The 17,534-nt window shown below is 43.8% G+C and overlaps 1 protein-coding gene across 5 annotated transcripts in view; it reads right to left on the reverse strand.

Moving 5' to 3' along the window:
• Positions 1-17,534, reverse strand: part of LOC120526921 (CMRF35-like molecule 5) — a 42,028-nt gene that overhangs the window by 18,804 nt on the left and 5,690 nt on the right. For 4 of the 5 annotated variants that reach the window (XM_039750025.1, XM_039750024.1, XM_039750022.1 and 1 more), the window contains exon 3: positions 7,120-7,158. The exons of the other annotated variant lie outside the window; for it this stretch is intronic. In XM_039750025.1, coding sequence (XP_039605959.1) covers positions 7,120-7,158 — 39 coding nt within the window. The remainder of the gene's footprint in view (positions 1-7,119; positions 7,159-17,534) is intronic. 5 annotated transcript variants of the gene reach the window in all.

Below are 17,534 nucleotides of genomic sequence, written 5' to 3' on the forward strand. Positions count from 1 at the left end.
ACAAAGTATTGAGCAAAGGCTGTGAATACTTATGTACATGTGATTTCTCAGCTTTTTTATTTTTAATAAATTAGCAAAAACCTCAAGTAAACTTTTTTCATGTTGTCATTATGGGGTGTTGTGTGTAGAATTCTAAGGAAAAAAATGAATTTAATCCAATCTAATTTAATCGGGTGCACTATATATATATATATATATATATATATATATATATATATATATATATATATATATATATATATATATATATATATATATATGTTGTCGTACCTTGCATAACTGAATAACCTTTATGGCACAATAACAATTCAATACATTTATGGTCACTAAAGTGTTTGGGCTTAATAATCATGTGGGAAAAGCCTGACTCAAAAAAATAAGTACAGCTGAATAATGCAGTCAAGGAGGTAGCACATTTCCTCATATTTGGCTACTTTTCCTCTGTGAGTTCCAAAACTATCCAAGAGCCCCAGACTTCAGCTGAATGTCATCCTATATTGTCAAAATGTCATCCTCCACTGTAGAGGAGTTTTAGGTGAAACAGTGTTGCAGTTTTTGATGTGGTTCAATCACTCTCAACATCTTCCCTAAATGGATAGCAAATAAATATAGCGATTGGCTCAAGAAAAGCTGAGTCCTGAAACCCTCTATCAAAGTCTGACAGATAATTTTCAATCTGCTCTGTGTAGCGAATGCTGTCAAATTACGCACACACCTTCCATTGCGTCTCCAGCTCTGACGCGAGGTTTTAGATGTTCCCCAAATCAAGGTGCTGTAGCTTTGAGGACAGATGTTGCATTTTTCGTTTGAAAACAATAACTGAGCTAATCATATTGACCATGGTTTTCTCTTTTCCTTGCAGCTGTAAATTAAGCTCATTCAACATGTTGGTCAGATAGGAAAAAAAATGTCAAGTCTAGCAGGCATTGATTGTCATTAAGTTGCTTGTATTCTGCATGTTTAATGACAAACAGAAACTCGTTTATCTCTGGCCAAGGGTCTTGAAATCTCAGCAGGAATTTCTCCCTAGGCATCTTTCTCAACAAAGGCCTCTTTTATCATTTCTCCATCTTGGAAGGACTTCTTATGCTTAACGATCGAGTGACTCACCTGGAACAATGCTTCGGTGTCTGCCTTTGCTTCTGAATTCAGCCGAGTGAAAAATGACGGCTGTTCGATTAACTGTGATTTTACTTCCCTCACCTTTTTCTTTATCAGATCGCTTTTCGGAAGGAAGTCAGTTTCGTAGTTTTTATGAACAGTTCGAAAGTGCCTTTCCACATTTTCCTTCTTTGGAATAGCAATGATAGGTTGACAGATCAGACAAACGCACTTCGATTGTGACAAAAATCCTCTTCCAATTCCACAATTCCCCAAAAAAATTTTTTTTTCATACCTCTACTTTAGTCGATATAAATTGGAAGGCTAACTAAATCACTTAGATTGCTGGAACTCGCGCATTTGATTGTGCGTGCGGGATGACCAGTGTGTTAGAAGAAAAGAGATCTCAGACTGGCTGCCTTGTATGTCAATCAAGTGGCAAATGCAATAGAAAGGATATATGATCGAAATCTAAAAAATTTTTTTGTGAATGCAACGCAATCTACCTGCACTACCTTTCCGATCTACCGGTCGATCGCAATTATATAAATTTAAAATTGCATATTAATCAGACCACTAGGACAGCATTTTTTCACTTAAGAAACATAGCAAAAGTTAGACCTCTTATATCATTGAAAGATGCTGAGAAATTAGTTCACGCTTTTGTTTTTAGTTGACTAGATTACTGTAATGCACTCCTCTCAGGACTACTCAAAAAAGAAAATGTGAGCACATTTCTTCATTTTTGATGCCACTACACTGGTTACCTGTGTCATTCAGAATCACCTCTAAAATACTGCTTATGCTTTACAAAGCCTTAAATAATCTCGCTCCATCTTATATATTGGAATGTCTGACATCTTATATTCCAAATCGTAACCTTAGATCTTCAAATGAGTGTCTCCTTAGAATTCCAAGAGCTAAACTTAAAAGAAGTGGTGAGGTGGCCTTCTGCTGTTATGCACCTGAAATCTGGAATAGCCTGCCAATAAGAATTCACCAGGCTGATACAGTAGAGCACTTTAAAACACTGCTGAAAACACATTACTTTAACATGGCTTTCTGATAACTTCACCTTCATTTAATCCTGATACTCTGTATATTCAATTCATTTTGTGAATTTCCCCTTGGGATTAATAAAGTATCTATCTATCTATCTATCCATTATAATAATTATTCATGGTGGCTCTAAAATATGTACTAACCCCTACTCTCTCTTCTGTTTCTTTTCCTGGTTTTCTGTCGTGGTGATCTGTGCCACCACCACCTAATCAAAGCACTGTGATGTCCTACATTGATGGATTAAAAGCCAGAAGTCTACATGACCACCATCATCAAGTCCTTCCAAGAGAACCCTAAATACAAAGAGGACTGATCATTTATGTTAGGTAGAATGCCTAAAGGGGACTGGGCGGTCCCATGGCCTGGAACTCCTGCAGATTTTATTTTTTCTTTCCAGCCGTCTGGATTTTTTTTTTAGTGTTTTTTCTGTCCTCCCTGGCCATCAGACCTTACTCATATTCTGTGTCAATCAGTGTTGTCTTATTCTAATTCTTACTTTGTCTTTTATTTCTCTTTTCTTCATTATGTAAAGCACTATGAGCTACATTATTTGTATGAAAATGTGCTATATAAATAAATGTTGTTGTTGTTGTATTGGTCACCCCTGGTGTAGGTGTTCATCCAAAGAACCAGGCAGGAGGAAGCTTGTCACTTGTCTTCATTTCTTTTTGTGAAAAGGGACATCCCAGAAACTAACGGAGCAGCAAGAGGGATGGTCACTGAGCAGAGGTAAAGAGCCTTATTTACAGTATAACCACTCAGCTTACATAACAGATTTGCATATTACAGTTTTATAATATAAAAAAATACATCTTATTGGTTACAAAAATAAGGCACCTCGATCATACATTGTAACGCTTCACTGATTTGTTAAGACACAAATTCACATGCTAGCAACGTGCCACATGCTTCACTTCTCTTACTCTAATTGGTTAAAGCCTCATTTCTCTGCTGAAAGTGTGCTCAACGTTAACACATGTACAGTGTCAACGGCACCCGGGCACAGACAGGCAGACATCTTGTTTTGCACAAACCACCACACGTTTATTTACAATATTTACAAATTATGGTCACAAAGACCCCAGTCTATTTGGTCACTCAGACCCAGTTTAGTGCACAATACCCCAATAAACACTCAAAGTCCTGGCCACAATGCCTTTCTTCGGGCCGCCTCCACTCTCCACTGCTTCGTCCTCCTTCCACCCGACTCCAGCCTCGAATGAATGGAGACGGCCCCTTTTATAGATGACCCGGATGAGCACCTGGTGTTCCCGGCGTTCCTTCTCTGACCACGCCCCAGCGTAGCGGAAGTGCCGGCTGTCCTCCCGGCTGCTCTCTCGGCGCCATCATAAACCTTCCCCCCAGCACTTCCTGGTGTGGCGGAAGTGCTGGGTTAACAAGTCCCCAAGGCATTGGGGCGCCTCCTGGCGGTGACCACGGGCCCCTACAGGGAAAGGCTTCCATGCCCTTGACCCGTGGCCCCCAAAGCAACCCGGAAGGCGAACCCCACGTGATCCAGGCGGGCTCTGACCCTCTTCCGGTCCCTCCTGGCGTCCCGGCCGGGTCATGGCCCCTGGCATCCCTGACAGCAGCAGAGCCCCGAAACGGGTCCCACCCGAGGATAGCCGGGGTCCGGCCCCGCACTCCTAGCAGGGACAGGGGCGGAGACACAATCTGAGCACCAACCCATGGTGCATCCCTGTGCCTCGCACAGGTTGTGCTCCCCCCTTTTACCGGCACCCCGGGGCCTCCTCGGTCGGCACCCCCTCCGAGACCTCCACGCCCCTTTGTTCCGAGCCACTCGCTCCCCCGTGAGGCTCCTCCAGCTGTGAGCGCATCTGCACACCGGCAGAGAGATCATTCCGCAGACGGCCCGACATCAGAGGGCTGTTCCGCCACGAAGGGGTTCCTTCAGCTTGCCCGGGGTCCGTCCCTACAAAAGAGAATACAGGGGCAGAACCGCTGCCAAAGCACCCAGCTCGTGCCACGCACGGGCAGCGTTCCCCCCTCGAATCACCCCGGCACTTGCCTGATCGGCACCCTCTCCGCGCTTCCGTGTCCTCTCGATGATGGAGCCGCCGGCACCGCCTGCTCTCTCTCCGCCGGCCTCAGGGATTCCTCTGCTCCCCAGAGGGCAGCCAGCCGTACGCGTGCACCCAGCAACGCGTCTCACCATATTGGAGGAAGCGGCACCCAGCCACTTAATCCTCCCTTCACTCTTGGATGCCTTGACGGTATGCGACTCTGTATTAGCCAACACGAGCCCCTTTCCCGTCTGCGTCCCTACAGTATAGCGCGAGGCCGCAGCCAACTCGGGCGGAGGGCGCTTAGGACCCGGGGCACTAAGCAGCCCGTGTCCATCCTGCGCCCTCTCGGACTCCCCTCGCCGCGCATACAGCCATTAGCGCCGCATTATTTGTCGGAGGCCTGCTTACTCGGAACTGCTCATCGGTATCACAGCCATTTTCGGCAGACCCTCCCGCATGCTGTACAGAGTCGGCTGTACTCACCGAATCCGGCGTACCTCTCCGGCTGGAGATTCCAGCGCCGCGCCATCCCGCTGTCAGTCGACACTTCCGTAAGGTCGCGAGCGCCTTCTTCTCCAGATCCCGCACTGCAGCCCGGAGGGCACGTAGCAACTGTAACACTCTCTGCTCTGCAGGCTGAAGGCACGCCCCCAGCTCCGTCAGAGCAGCCGGCAAAGACAAAAAGTCAACCGACGCGGAGCCTACCTGTACGCCAGCCTCCGACGCCGGCCACTTCCTGTGGGCCCTCTCCTCTGGCCCAATCGGGTCTCCCCGGCCCGTGATCGAACGTTCCTTGGTCCCGCCTCTCTTCGGTCATTGGCGGGCACCCAAGACACACCATCCAACCGCGTGCCTGTCAGGGGGAGGGACATCCGGTCCGCGGCCATCTTGCCTCCCTTTTTTCGGCGTCGATATGCCTGCCGGCAGCCTTGCTGTTGCCAGCGCTCTTCGAGACGCAGCGTCTCCTTCTCCGCAGCCCTCGCGGCTGCCGCCGTGTTGCCAGCGCCCCACAGACCGGCATGAGCCCGCCACCGACGTGAATCCGGGAAGTCCCTGCCTGAGAAAGAAAAAACACGCCCGGCCCTCCCGAGCCGGCTGCCACTAGGCAGGGGACTCACCTTCCCGGACCCGTCCAACCGAGGACACCTCCTCGGCGAGGCTTCTTCCGACGCCATGCCGCCTTGGCCTGCAGCAACGGCGCGATCTCTGGAGACCACTGCTCTCCTGCTAGGCATACCGCCCACCCGTGTCAGGGAAGTATGGCCATCAAACGGACCCCTGGCGGTCCGTGGGGTTTCTTCTCTCCGCGGGGCTGTGTGCGGAACGTGGGTGGTGTCCCCTGCTGCGCCCGGCCGTCCACAACAACTTTGTTTGTTGCAGGTCCCCGCCTTGCAACAGGCGGAGCATCCTGCCGACTATGCCAGAAGTCAATGGCACCCGGGCACAGACAGGCAGACATCTTGTTTTGCTCAAACCACCACACGTTTATTTACAATATTTACAAATTATGGTCACAAAGACCCCAGTCTATTTGGTCACTCAGACCCAGTTTAGTGCACAATACCCCAATAAACACTCAAAGTCCTGGCCACAATGCCTTTCTTCGGGCCGCCTCCACTCTCCACTGCTTCGTCCTCCTTCCACCCGACTCCAGCCTCGAATGAATGGAGACGGCCCCTTTTATAGATGACCCGGATGAGCACCTGGTGTTCCCGGCATTCCTTCTCTGACCACGCCCCAGCGTGGCAGAAGTGCCGGCTGTCCTCCCGGCTGCTCTCCGGGCGCCATCATAAACCTTCCCCCCAGCACTTCCTGGTGTGGCGGAAGTGCTGGGTTAACAAGTCCCCAAGGCATTGGGGCGCCTCCTGGCGGTGACCACGGGCCCCTACAGGAAAGGCTTCCATGCCCTTGACCCGTGGCCCCAAAGCAACCCGAAGGCGAACCCCACGTGATCCAGGCCGGGCTCTGACCCTCTTCCGGTCCCTCCTGGCGTCCCGGCCGGGTCATGGCCCCTGGCATCCCTGACAACAGGCAAACAGAGCGCAGCAGACATGCACAGACCAAAAAATCCTTAACATCACCTAGTTAAGGGTTTACATGGCCAAATAACTGGGTTACTGCTCCCAATATCTCTGTAATAGGACAAAGGTCCAAGTCTTTAGAGTCCTGGTGCTTCCTGTCTTGCTATACGTTTGAGAGATGTGGAGACTATCCAGTGACCTGAGACGATGACTGGACTCTTTTGGAACTGTGTTTCTCTGGAAAGTCTTTGGGTACCGCTGGTTTGACTTTGTGTCGAATGAGCGGTTGCTCACAGAATCTCGAATGAGGCACATTACCAGCATTGTGAGGGAGCGTCAGTTACAGCGCTACACTGTAAGGGAATGTCAGTTATGGCACCACAGCCATGTAGCACAATTTCCTGAAGGTGATCCAGCTCGGAGGATTCTCATTGTTGAGTATCTGAGTGACTGGACCAGGCCAAGGGGACACCCACATAACATCTGGCTGCGTCAGATAGAGGGTTATTTCCAGAGGTGGGGACTGGACCACGTGTCTGTATGGGGGTTTGCCAACAAGGATTCTGAGCTGTTTCGTTGTGTGGTGGGTGCAGCAATGCACTGTAGCAGTGCATGCTCCCCAACCTGACCTGACCTGACTCACGATCAACATGACACCTGACTGAGCTCTTTGCAAAGAACAATGGGGAACAAAGTCCCGATGTGCAAAGCTGATAGGGGAGGAGACCTGAGCACACATGAGATATTTGTTAGTGTTTCAATATTTACCAAATACAGTTCAGTAAAAATGTCCATCCACCCAGCCAGTTAGTACCCCTAAACAGAATAACCTGGACTGACAAACTTGAGACCCTAGACAAGACTACTCCAACATCCAAATGCACTACAACTCAAATGGACCACCTTACCTGCTTTACTGGTGGTTGTTAGACTTGAAGAAGCACTGCCTTGAAAAAGAAAAAAAAAATAGAAAGCCTTTAAAGTAGTAGTTAAAAACGTATTTAGTAATCTTGTTTGTACTGATAAATGGCAACAAATGGATGACATCCTTTCCACTCTGACCGAGCATTTAGACTGAGGCCTGATAGAGGCCAGGCGTCGAACTCTGGTCCTGGAGGGCCGGTTTTCATTCTAACCATCTTCTTCATTAAGGACCAGTTTGTGTTGCTAATTAACTTCTTTTGCCTTAGTAGTAATTAACTTGATTCAGGCCCCTTAGTTGTCTCTTTTTCCTTAATGAGCAGTCAAACAATAATGAGACACAAAATGAGCCGCCACATGACCAGCTCACCTGTGCCCATCACACAATATCTGAAAATAAAGAAAGGTGAAGGTCTCAGTAAGGTTGATCTACTCAGGTCACGAAAGCATCTTGACTTTGTTCTTAGGAAAAACGGAAAAATTGACAGTTTTGGAAATGTCTGCTGTGGTAGAATGAGAGCAGCAACAAGCTATGGAATCAAATAACGAGTTAAATTAACAGCAAGAATCAGCTTCTCATTAAGAGATTAGTTGGACTGGAATTGGTTGGAGTTTGAAATCCCAGTTTAGTAGCTCATCTGTTGGCTCTGTGGCAGATGACCAGGGACCCTGCCCATCGGGACACCTGGAGGGACGGACTGGGAGAACAGCACTATTCTTCCCACGATGCCTGGATGGTCCTTGAACCCTGGAGGACAGTGCTTCCACTACAGCAGGAATTGATGCCGGACCAGGGATGGTGTACGCCCAGAGTGCTGCAGAGTGCAAGGGCAGCACCTCCGCCACACTGGGGAGCGCTGCCGGAAGTTCGTCATCGTGCACCTGGAGCACATCTGTGGCAAGATAAAAGGGGCCGCCTCACTCCAGTCAGGGAGCCGGAGTCGGGTGTAAGAGGACGGAGTTTGCGAGAGGGGACTGGAGACAGCTGCGGGACCAAGAACTGAGAAAAAATCTGTAACTAGTGTGTGTAAATAGTGTAAATAAAACGTGTGTGTTTGGACATTCTGGGGTCGTGTCTGTCTGTGGCCGGGGTCTCTTTTACAGTTTGTTTCACATCTCATTTCTGTTTGGCTGTCATTTAATGAAGAAAAGAATCAATTCAAAGGACTGAATCCTTAAAAACATGGCTATTAAAATTAGCAGTGAAAACTGGTCACTGATTAGGAAAAGGGTGAGAATGAAGACCTGCAGCCACTGCGGCCCACCAGGCCCGGAGTTCGACACCCCTGCTAATCAAAGGACACACTGGTAGGAAGGCCATATCATTTACTCAGTTATTTCAGTCTTGCCTGTCTGAGCGAGCCCATGGAAGTTTGCCATGTGTTGGATAAATTTTGTTAAAAGGAAAGTTAAGTCATTTAATAATATGCTTAACTTGGTGTGGTTTGCAGAAATGGGCAATTCCACAAATTCATTAATGTCCAAAAGGAAGCAATATGAAGCAAGGCCCTCTGTGTATGTTGGCCACCAGCACATCACATTTCAAGCTGCCTTCATGCACAACACACTGAGACTTATTAAAAAACCCAGCAGCCCTTCCATTAAAGGCATGACAGGCCTCTGTCCTAGTGACGCAGAACCGATACGGTGGCTAATCTTCATGCATCACTGATCCAGAGACCAGGGTTCAAGTCCCACACATGGTTGCTGATTGCATTGAGTTTGCATGTCCTCCCTTTACTTGTTTTTCTTTTCTTCAACATTTAAAAGACATACGCTAGTTTGATTGTCAATTCTAAATTGTTTCTAAACATGTAAATGGAGTCTGCAATGGGTTGGGACCTTTGTTCAGATCTGGTTTCTTTTCTGGTCCCAGTGCTGCTGGTAATGGCTACACTCGGGGATCCTTAGATCATTTCAAGCAAGTTTGTAAACGGGGTATTAAGGATTAACTTTAGGTGCAGAAGTGGTCAGTACAAGTGCGATACTTCCCTACTCTGTGTATTACATTGAGACGTCAAGTCCAGACAAGACCAGGCCTTGTGGTCAGCATTTGGGCTGTCACAGATGTGTTAATAAAGACTGACATTTTTTAACCTTTCTTTTTGTTGACTCGGCTGATTGCTCACCAATCCACTTGAACCTCAAGTCAATAATAACAAAAGCTCAGCCCCTTCTGTCTCAAGTGTTCAGACCTCAGACACAACACTTCCATGGATTGAGCCTTCCATTTCGGGAGAAGTTTGGACTAACAGGAGGACAACATGGACAGCAAGAGTCTGACTGGACTCTTGAGTGTGCCGGTCAAAGAAAAAAATGGTTTTAAAACCGAAACTAGTCTTACCTGGATGGACAGTGAGCCTGACCTCAGTGAAATCATCATTCAGGGTCCTCTCCACTGCACACCAGTATGTCCCAGCATCACTCATTCGCAGCTCATTGATGGTTACGGTGAAAACTCTCACTGAGGTGTTGTCATACAGAGAGTATCGGCCCTCCGTCACCAGAGTGTTGGGTTTTGTTGTTTTGATCAGGGCGTTGTTTGGTGTCCATCTAACTTTAGTCAGGTATTTCTCATAATCTTCAAGCCCTTCTCCATATCTGCAGTCAATCTTCACACTTCCTCCTTCCACTCCATTTACTTCAATCAATTCTGACTGACTGATAGAAATTCGCCAGGCTAATACAGTAGAGCAGTTTAAAACACTGCTGAAAACACATTACTTTAACATGGCTTTCTCATAGCTTCATTTTAGTTTAACCCTGATGCTCTGTATATTCAATGAATTATCATTATTATTCATGGTGGCTCCAAAATCCGTATTAACCTCTACTTTCTCTTCTGTTCCTTTTCCGGTTTTCTCAGGTGGTGATCTATGCCACCATCACCTAATCAAAGCATCGTGATGTCCAAACATTGATGGATTAAAGGCCAGAAGTCCACATGACCGTCATCATCAAGTCCTTCCATGTGAAGCCTGAAAATCATGAGGACTGATTGTGAGGTCATTGATATTATTTAGAATGCCTAGAGCAGTCTGGGTGGTCTCATGGCCTCAGAACCCCTGCAGATTTAATTTTGTTTTTTCTGTCCTCCCTGGCCATCGGACCTTACTTTTATTCTATGTTAATTAGTATCGCATAATTTAATTTTTTATATTTTGTCTTTTTTCATCCTGTAAAGCACTTTAAGCAACATCATTTGTATGAAAATGCTTAATACAAATAAATATTGTTGTTGTTGTTGAGGAAGAAGGAAAGTAAGAAAAAATAAAAATAATCGGACAGAAAAATAAGATGCTCTTCTACTTTGCAAACTATGAATCCATGTACTCATCTGTGACTGAACAAAAGCTGATTGTTTGAACTACTCAGGTCTTCCTCTCCTTCCACAATAGACTTTTAATAAACAGCCCTGGACAATGGATCATGATCAACATGCATATTTAAATAAATCGTAAGTTGTTCAATTTGCCTGATATTTTACATTAATGCGTTGCTTTTCTGCCAAAGCAGGTGATTCCATTCATCCATTTTTTGGCACATTCGCATATAAAGTGAAAAGCACCTACTGCAGTTGCCGTGTCTATCTGTCTATCTGCGTGAAACAATTTGGCTTCCAAATTTATGTCCAAAATCTTTTTTAGAAAAAAAAACTCTGTTTTCCTTGACTTACAGTCATATGAAAAAGTTTGGGAACCCCTCTTGGCCTGCATAATAATTGACTCTCCTTTCAACAAAAAAGATAACAGTGGTATGTCTTTCATTTCTTATGAACATCTGAGTACTGCTGTGTTTTCTTAACAAAGATTTTTAGTGACGCAGTATTTAGTTGTATGAAATTAAATCAAATGTGAAAAACTGGCTGTGCACAAATGTGGGTCCCCTTGTCATTGTGCTGATTTGAATGCCTGTCACTGCTCAGTGCTGATTACTTGGTTGGATGAGCTCGTCAAGCCTTGAACTTCATAGACAGGAGTGTCCAATCACGAGTGGTAAAAGGTATTTAAGGTGGTCAATTGCAAGGTGTGCTTCCTTCCCTTTGACTCTCCTCTGAAGAGTGACAGACAGCATGGGATCCTCAAAGCAACTCTCAAAAGATCTGAAAACAAAGATTGTTGAGTCTCCTGGTTTAGGGGAAGGCTACAAAAAGCCATCTCAGAGGTTTAAACTGTCAGTTTCAAGTGTAAGGAATGGAATCAGGAAATGGAAGGCCACAGGCACAGTTGCTGTTAAACCAACTCAGGTCTGGCAGGCCAAGAAAAATACAGGAGTGGCATATGACAGGATTGTGAGAATGGTGACAGACAACCACAGATCACCTCCAAAGACCTGCAAGAACATCTCGCTGCAGATGGTGAATCTGTACATCGCTCTACAATTCAGCGCAATTTGCACAAAGAACATCTGTATGGCAGGGCGATGAGAAAGAAGCCCTTTCTGCACTCACGTCAGAACATAGACGCTTGTTTCATGCAAATGCTCATTTAGACAAGCCAGATTCATTTGGGAACAAAGTGCTTTGGATTGATGAGATTGGATAAGAGATAAAGGCTTAGGGAGCAGTGTAAGAAAGGAATGAATAAAAATGGTCAACCAGGAGTTATCTAAGGAGACATGCAATTAATATGATAATGGCTATATGGGCACTCTAAAATTGGGCAAAGGGTTATTCCAAAAAAGATAACAGCTAAGAGTCTACCCCAAAACATGGGAATATCTATAGGGGGCAATTCTAAACAACACCAGGAAAACAGTATGGGCAGCTCTAAATAACACAGAGGGGATGGCTAAGAGGGCACTTTCAATTAACACAAACATGGGCATTACTAAAGAACAATGTAGAGGATTTTCTGTTGATTGTTCCATTCTGTATAAAATGGGAGAATTAATAAAAAAGATTTGCTGTGGGTGTTGGTCTCGTCCGATGCGAGAGATGGACGTCTGAAGTGGAGCTCCGCTAGCAGCGGTGTTATTTTTCATATTATTTGCTTATTATCCTGAGATATCCTGCATTTATTCAACCCAAGGACACTGCTACATTATATATGTAAGTATATATAAATATGGCCAGCAAGAAAGGGGGTCCGAAAGAAAAGAAAACTAAAGCTGTACCCAAGCCAAGATCAGGAAGCCCTAGTTCAAGATACAGCCTTTCAGAGAGAGAGCTGGAACAGCTGGGCGAAAGTACAGACTCTTCGGGACCAAGGTCCGCTACATCGTCGCTGGCTGAGAGTGAAAAGGGGAGCGAATGTAAGATCGGGAGTGCAGATCTCGATAGCTCGCTGATCGGAGAACCCCTGAAACTGGAAGGGGCCTTACAGTCCGCGATCTCAATTACTCCACGCGAGCCGGGAATAGCGGGAGCACTGGCTGCAGTAGAGTCTGACGCTTCACCCGCGGTACAAGAAGGCACAATTAAAATGTCTAAACTGGAGGTGATGCTCGCTGAGATCGTACAAGTTATAAAGAAAACCGAGAAGGCAAATGAGAGGCTGAAACAAGAGTTGCTGGAATTGAAACAGGAATGGCAGCAAGCAAACGAAACGCAACGGCTGATGCTGCAACAGGCAAATGAAAGTGGAAATCCGACAGGTGCTGGGTAAAATTGAAACGCTTACTGATCAATTGGAGGATCTCAAGGAGACATTCACGACTAGGATTGAATTAGCCGAAAATTTAGCCACCAGTGCTGAAGAAAAAGCAGAAAATGTCAGCTCCGAATGCAAAAAACTCGGAGAAAGACTGGCTGCTTTGGAAGATGGAAGTAGAAGGTATAACGTCAGAATTGAAGGTCTGCCTGAGAATCGAGAAAGTTCAAACCCGGTGAAATTCGCTGCTGAACTTTTTTCTAAAATAATCGGGGACGACTTTAAAGCAGAATCTGAGATAGCAGCAGCTTACCACGTACGCGGATCAAACACCGTTAGACCCAGACCAAGGTCTTTTATAGTTCGTTTTGAACGATTATCATTTAAGCTAGAGGTGATGGCACTCCTCAGAAACAAGGAAGATATTACATATGAAAATAACCACATTCGTATCTTCCCTGACTTCTCTCCAGCAACAGCTACTAAACGCGCAGCCTTCTACAACATTAAACAGCGGTTACGGCAAGCCAGCGTCAAATACAGCCTCTTGTATCCGGCAAAACTGAAAGTGGAATGGCAGGTCAATTCTATGTCTTCGCTAGCAAGGAAGAAGCAGAAAAGAATTAAGAAAGCTGATCCCGGGACAATTCTGATACATAATAGTGAGTCATGGCGGTTAATAATCTACTGTCTGATCTATTCGTTTTAAAATAAGGGTTTTTATCAGCACATATTCTCATTTTCTCATTATTACTTAGTATTACTAGGGCGCTATCTGTTTATGTTTTATTGTGCTTAATTACTTTTTCTCTCCTTTTTTCACTTTTTCTTTTCTAATTATTTCATCTCTACCCTAAACAAGACTGTTCAATATCATACCCTTGGTTTATTGTTATTGCTATTACTGCATTAAGACTTGTTATGCTTATTTTGGACACATCTTTAACACCATCACCCGGGTTTATTATCTGGGTGTATCATCTTAATGCACTAAAATTGCTGAAGACTATATATATATTTTAAGTGCAAAATTTTTTTTTTTTTCTCTTTTAAAGACTATATTGGTAACAGATATCTCTATCTTTTAACCCTAAAGCGCCACTGCATGAGGGCTTGTTTTGCTTTGGACGTGCTCTGTCTCTGGGTATGTCAGAGGACTGGGACTGCGTGAAGTGGGTTTTAGCCTCACTTGGGGAGGCAAAAGGGAGGGTGGGGGTTAAGGGGAGAGAAAGAGAGCAGGCTTGATCTATACCTAATCTATCCTATTAATCTTTATAATTATAACTACCAACGTAATAATAAGCTGCATGGCAACAACTCTAGGGGAAATAGGAAATTAAGACCTAAACTGTCTCACTTCCAGTTAAGACTATAAAATGACATCAAAAACTCAGAATCAGTGTCTCCATGATGGGACAGTTAACTTCGTAAGCTGGAATGTTAAAGGCCTGAATCACGAATTAAAGAGAAAGAAAGTACTCTCTCACCTAACAGGTCTAAATGCTAAAATAGTATTTTTACAGGAAACCCACTTACTAAGCAAGGATCAGTTCCGGCTGCAAAAAGACTGGACTGGCCAAATGTTCCATTCTAGTTTTACAAAGAAAACTAGAGGTGTGGGAATTCTCATACATAGAACAGTACCATTTGTAGCATCAGATGTAGTATTGGATCCTGAAGGGAGATATGTAATGGTCATGGGAGACTTATCTAACTGTAAAATGATTTTGATAAATGTTTATGCACCTAATGTTGATGATAAGGAATTTATACAAAATTTATTTGCATCCATTCCCAATCTGAACACTCATAAAGTTATAATGGCTGGGGACTTTAATTGTGTTCTAAATCCACTTTTAGATAGGACTTCCTCCACAGGGGAACGCATCTAACACGCAAAGATAATTACAAAGTTTATAACTGATCACAACTTATCAGATCCCTGGAGGTTTTTAAACCCAAATTCAAGAACATATTCTTTCTACTCACCAGTACATCATTGCTACTCAAGGATTGATTACTTCTTTATAGACAATAACTTCTTGCCTAAGATTAAATCTTGTAAATACGATGCTATTGTTATTTCTGACCATGCACCTATGATCTTGGAGCTAAAATTACTAAGCCCCATACACTCACCCGCAGATGGCCTCAACCCGCTTCTATTAGCTGACGAGAATTGTACTGAATTTATATCCAAACAAATCAAATTCTTTCTAGAGACAAATACATCCCTGAGATCTCTGCAGGAATACTCTGGGAAACTCTTAAGGCCTTCTTAAGAGGACAGATTATCTCATATCTTTCCCACAGAAATAAATCCGAAGCCAAGAAAGTAGCAGAGATAAAAGCGAAATTACTAAAATAGATGAAGAACATGCCAGACTACCAAGCGAGACTCTACATAGGAGGAGGCAGGCTCTACATTCAGAATTAAACCTCTTGACAACTAAAGAAACTGAACAACTAATTTACAAATCCAGACATCATTATTATGAACATGGAGAGAAAGCTAATAAGCTTTTAGCTCAACAAATTCACAAGCAAGAAGTGCAATGCAATCTCGTAATCACTAACACTAACGGAGATAAAATCATCGAACACAAAAATATAATGCACACTTTCAGAGACTACTATAAATCCCTATATACTACTGAGTTTAAAGAAGACAATACACAATCTAATGCATTTCTGGATACATTACAGATACCACAAATAGACGCTTTTAGTGTGGAGGAACTTGATAAACCTCTGGCATTATCAGAATTACTAGATGCTATAAAGTCACTCCAAGGTGGAAAGCAGCAGGCCCTGATGGCTACCCTGCAGAGTTTTACAAGAAATTCTCCGCTCAGCTAGCTCCCTCCTATTAGCAACATTTACAGAAGCCAGAGATAACCAATCTCTTCCACAAACCTTTCGCCAAGCACTAATCACTGTCTTTCCAAAACAAAATAAGGACTTATTACAATGTGCATCATACAGACCAATTTCACTTCTGAATAACGACGTTAAAATACTCTCTAAAATCATAGCTAGAAGGATGGAGAAAGTGCTCCCCTCGTAATATCACAAGACCAAACTGGATTTATTAGGGGCCGACACTTATCTTCAAATCTTGACGCCTGTTTAATGTAATATACTCACCAACTAAATCAAACACCCCAGAAATATTATTATCATTGGATGCAGAAAAAGCATTCGACATGATTGAATGGAAATACCTTTTACTACATTGGAGAAGTTTGGGTTTGGCCCAACATTTGTGCATGGATTAAATTACTGTATACTAACCCAGAAGCTTCAGTTTGCATCAATAACATCTGCTCAGACTACTTTAAACTAGAACGTGGCACTAGACAAGGATGCCCTTGTCACGCTGCTGTTTGCATTGCCATTGAACCACTGGCAATACATTGTCGAAATACTGATCAGATAAAGGATTAGCAGAGAAGGACTGGAACAGAAAATCTCATTATATGCAGATGACATGGTACTGTATATATCGGACCCAGAAAATTCTGTGCCTGCAGTCTTAGCAGCACTCACAGAATTTCAAAAGATCTCTGGTCTCAGAATTAATCTGAATAAAAGTGTACTCTTTCCAGTGAATTCTCAAGCATATAATATTAGATTAGACACCCTACCTTTTATCATTGCAGAACAGTTTAAATACCTAGGGGTAAACATCACAAGTAAACATAAAGCTCTTTATCAACAAAATTTCGCCGTCTACATGGAAAAAATTAAACAAGACTTGCATAGATGGTCAACCCTTCATCTCACACTAGCTGGAAGAATTAACACTGTTAAGATGAATATTCTTCCTAAGCTCCTTTTTATTTCAAAACATCCCAATATACATTAATAAATCATTCTTTAAGCAATTAGATTCAACAATAACCTCATTTATTTGGAATTCAAAACATCCACGCATCAAAAGAGCGACCCTACAAAGACAAAAGGCAGAAGGCGGCATGGCTCTACCTAACTTCCAGTTTTATTACTGGGCAGCAAATATACAGGCGATAAGAACCTGGACACAAATAGAAGAACATACACAGGCTTGGACCGCAATAGAAGTAAAATCCTGCAGTACTTCTTTGTATTCCTTGCTCTGTGCTCCAATAAACACACGTTATCGGCAATACACTAATAACCCAATTGTGCTCCACTCACTTAGAATCTGGAACCAATGTAGAAAGCATTTTAAGACGGAGAAGCTTCTATCTGTGGCACCTCTGCAAGAGAACCACCTCTTTCAACCTTCACAAACATATGCAGTTTTAATATCTGGAAAAATTTGGAATTAACTTGCTTAGAGATCTTTATATAGACAACGTCTTTGCATCCTATGAACAATTACATTCCAAATTTAACATTCCAGCTACACATTTCTTTCACTATCTTCAAATCAGGAACGTTGTTAAACAGAACCTTCCAGATTTTCCTCATCTTGCACCCTCATCCATGCTGGAAAAATTATTGCTCAATTTCAAGGAGTTAGACTCCATCTCTACAATATATAAAATCATTTTACAATCCCTTCCTTTCAAAGATCCAAGAGGACACTGGGAAAAAGATCTCTCAATTAATATATCAGAAAAGGAGTGGAAAGTAGCAATGCAGAGAATTCACTCGAGCTCCATATGCGCAAAGCATACAATTATACAACTTAAAATTATTTATCGAGCACATCTGTTTCGACTAAAACTCTCAAAATGTTTCCAGGGCATGATCCAACCTGAACGCTACAAATTAGCTCCAGTCTCACTAGGTCACATGCTCTGGGCCTGCTCCAAATTAACATT

The sequence above is a fragment of the Polypterus senegalus genome, chromosome 3 (assembly GCF_016835505.1).
Source record: "Polypterus senegalus isolate Bchr_013 chromosome 3, ASM1683550v1, whole genome shotgun sequence".
Classification (NCBI taxonomy): domain Eukaryota; kingdom Metazoa; phylum Chordata; class Cladistia; order Polypteriformes; family Polypteridae; genus Polypterus; species Polypterus senegalus.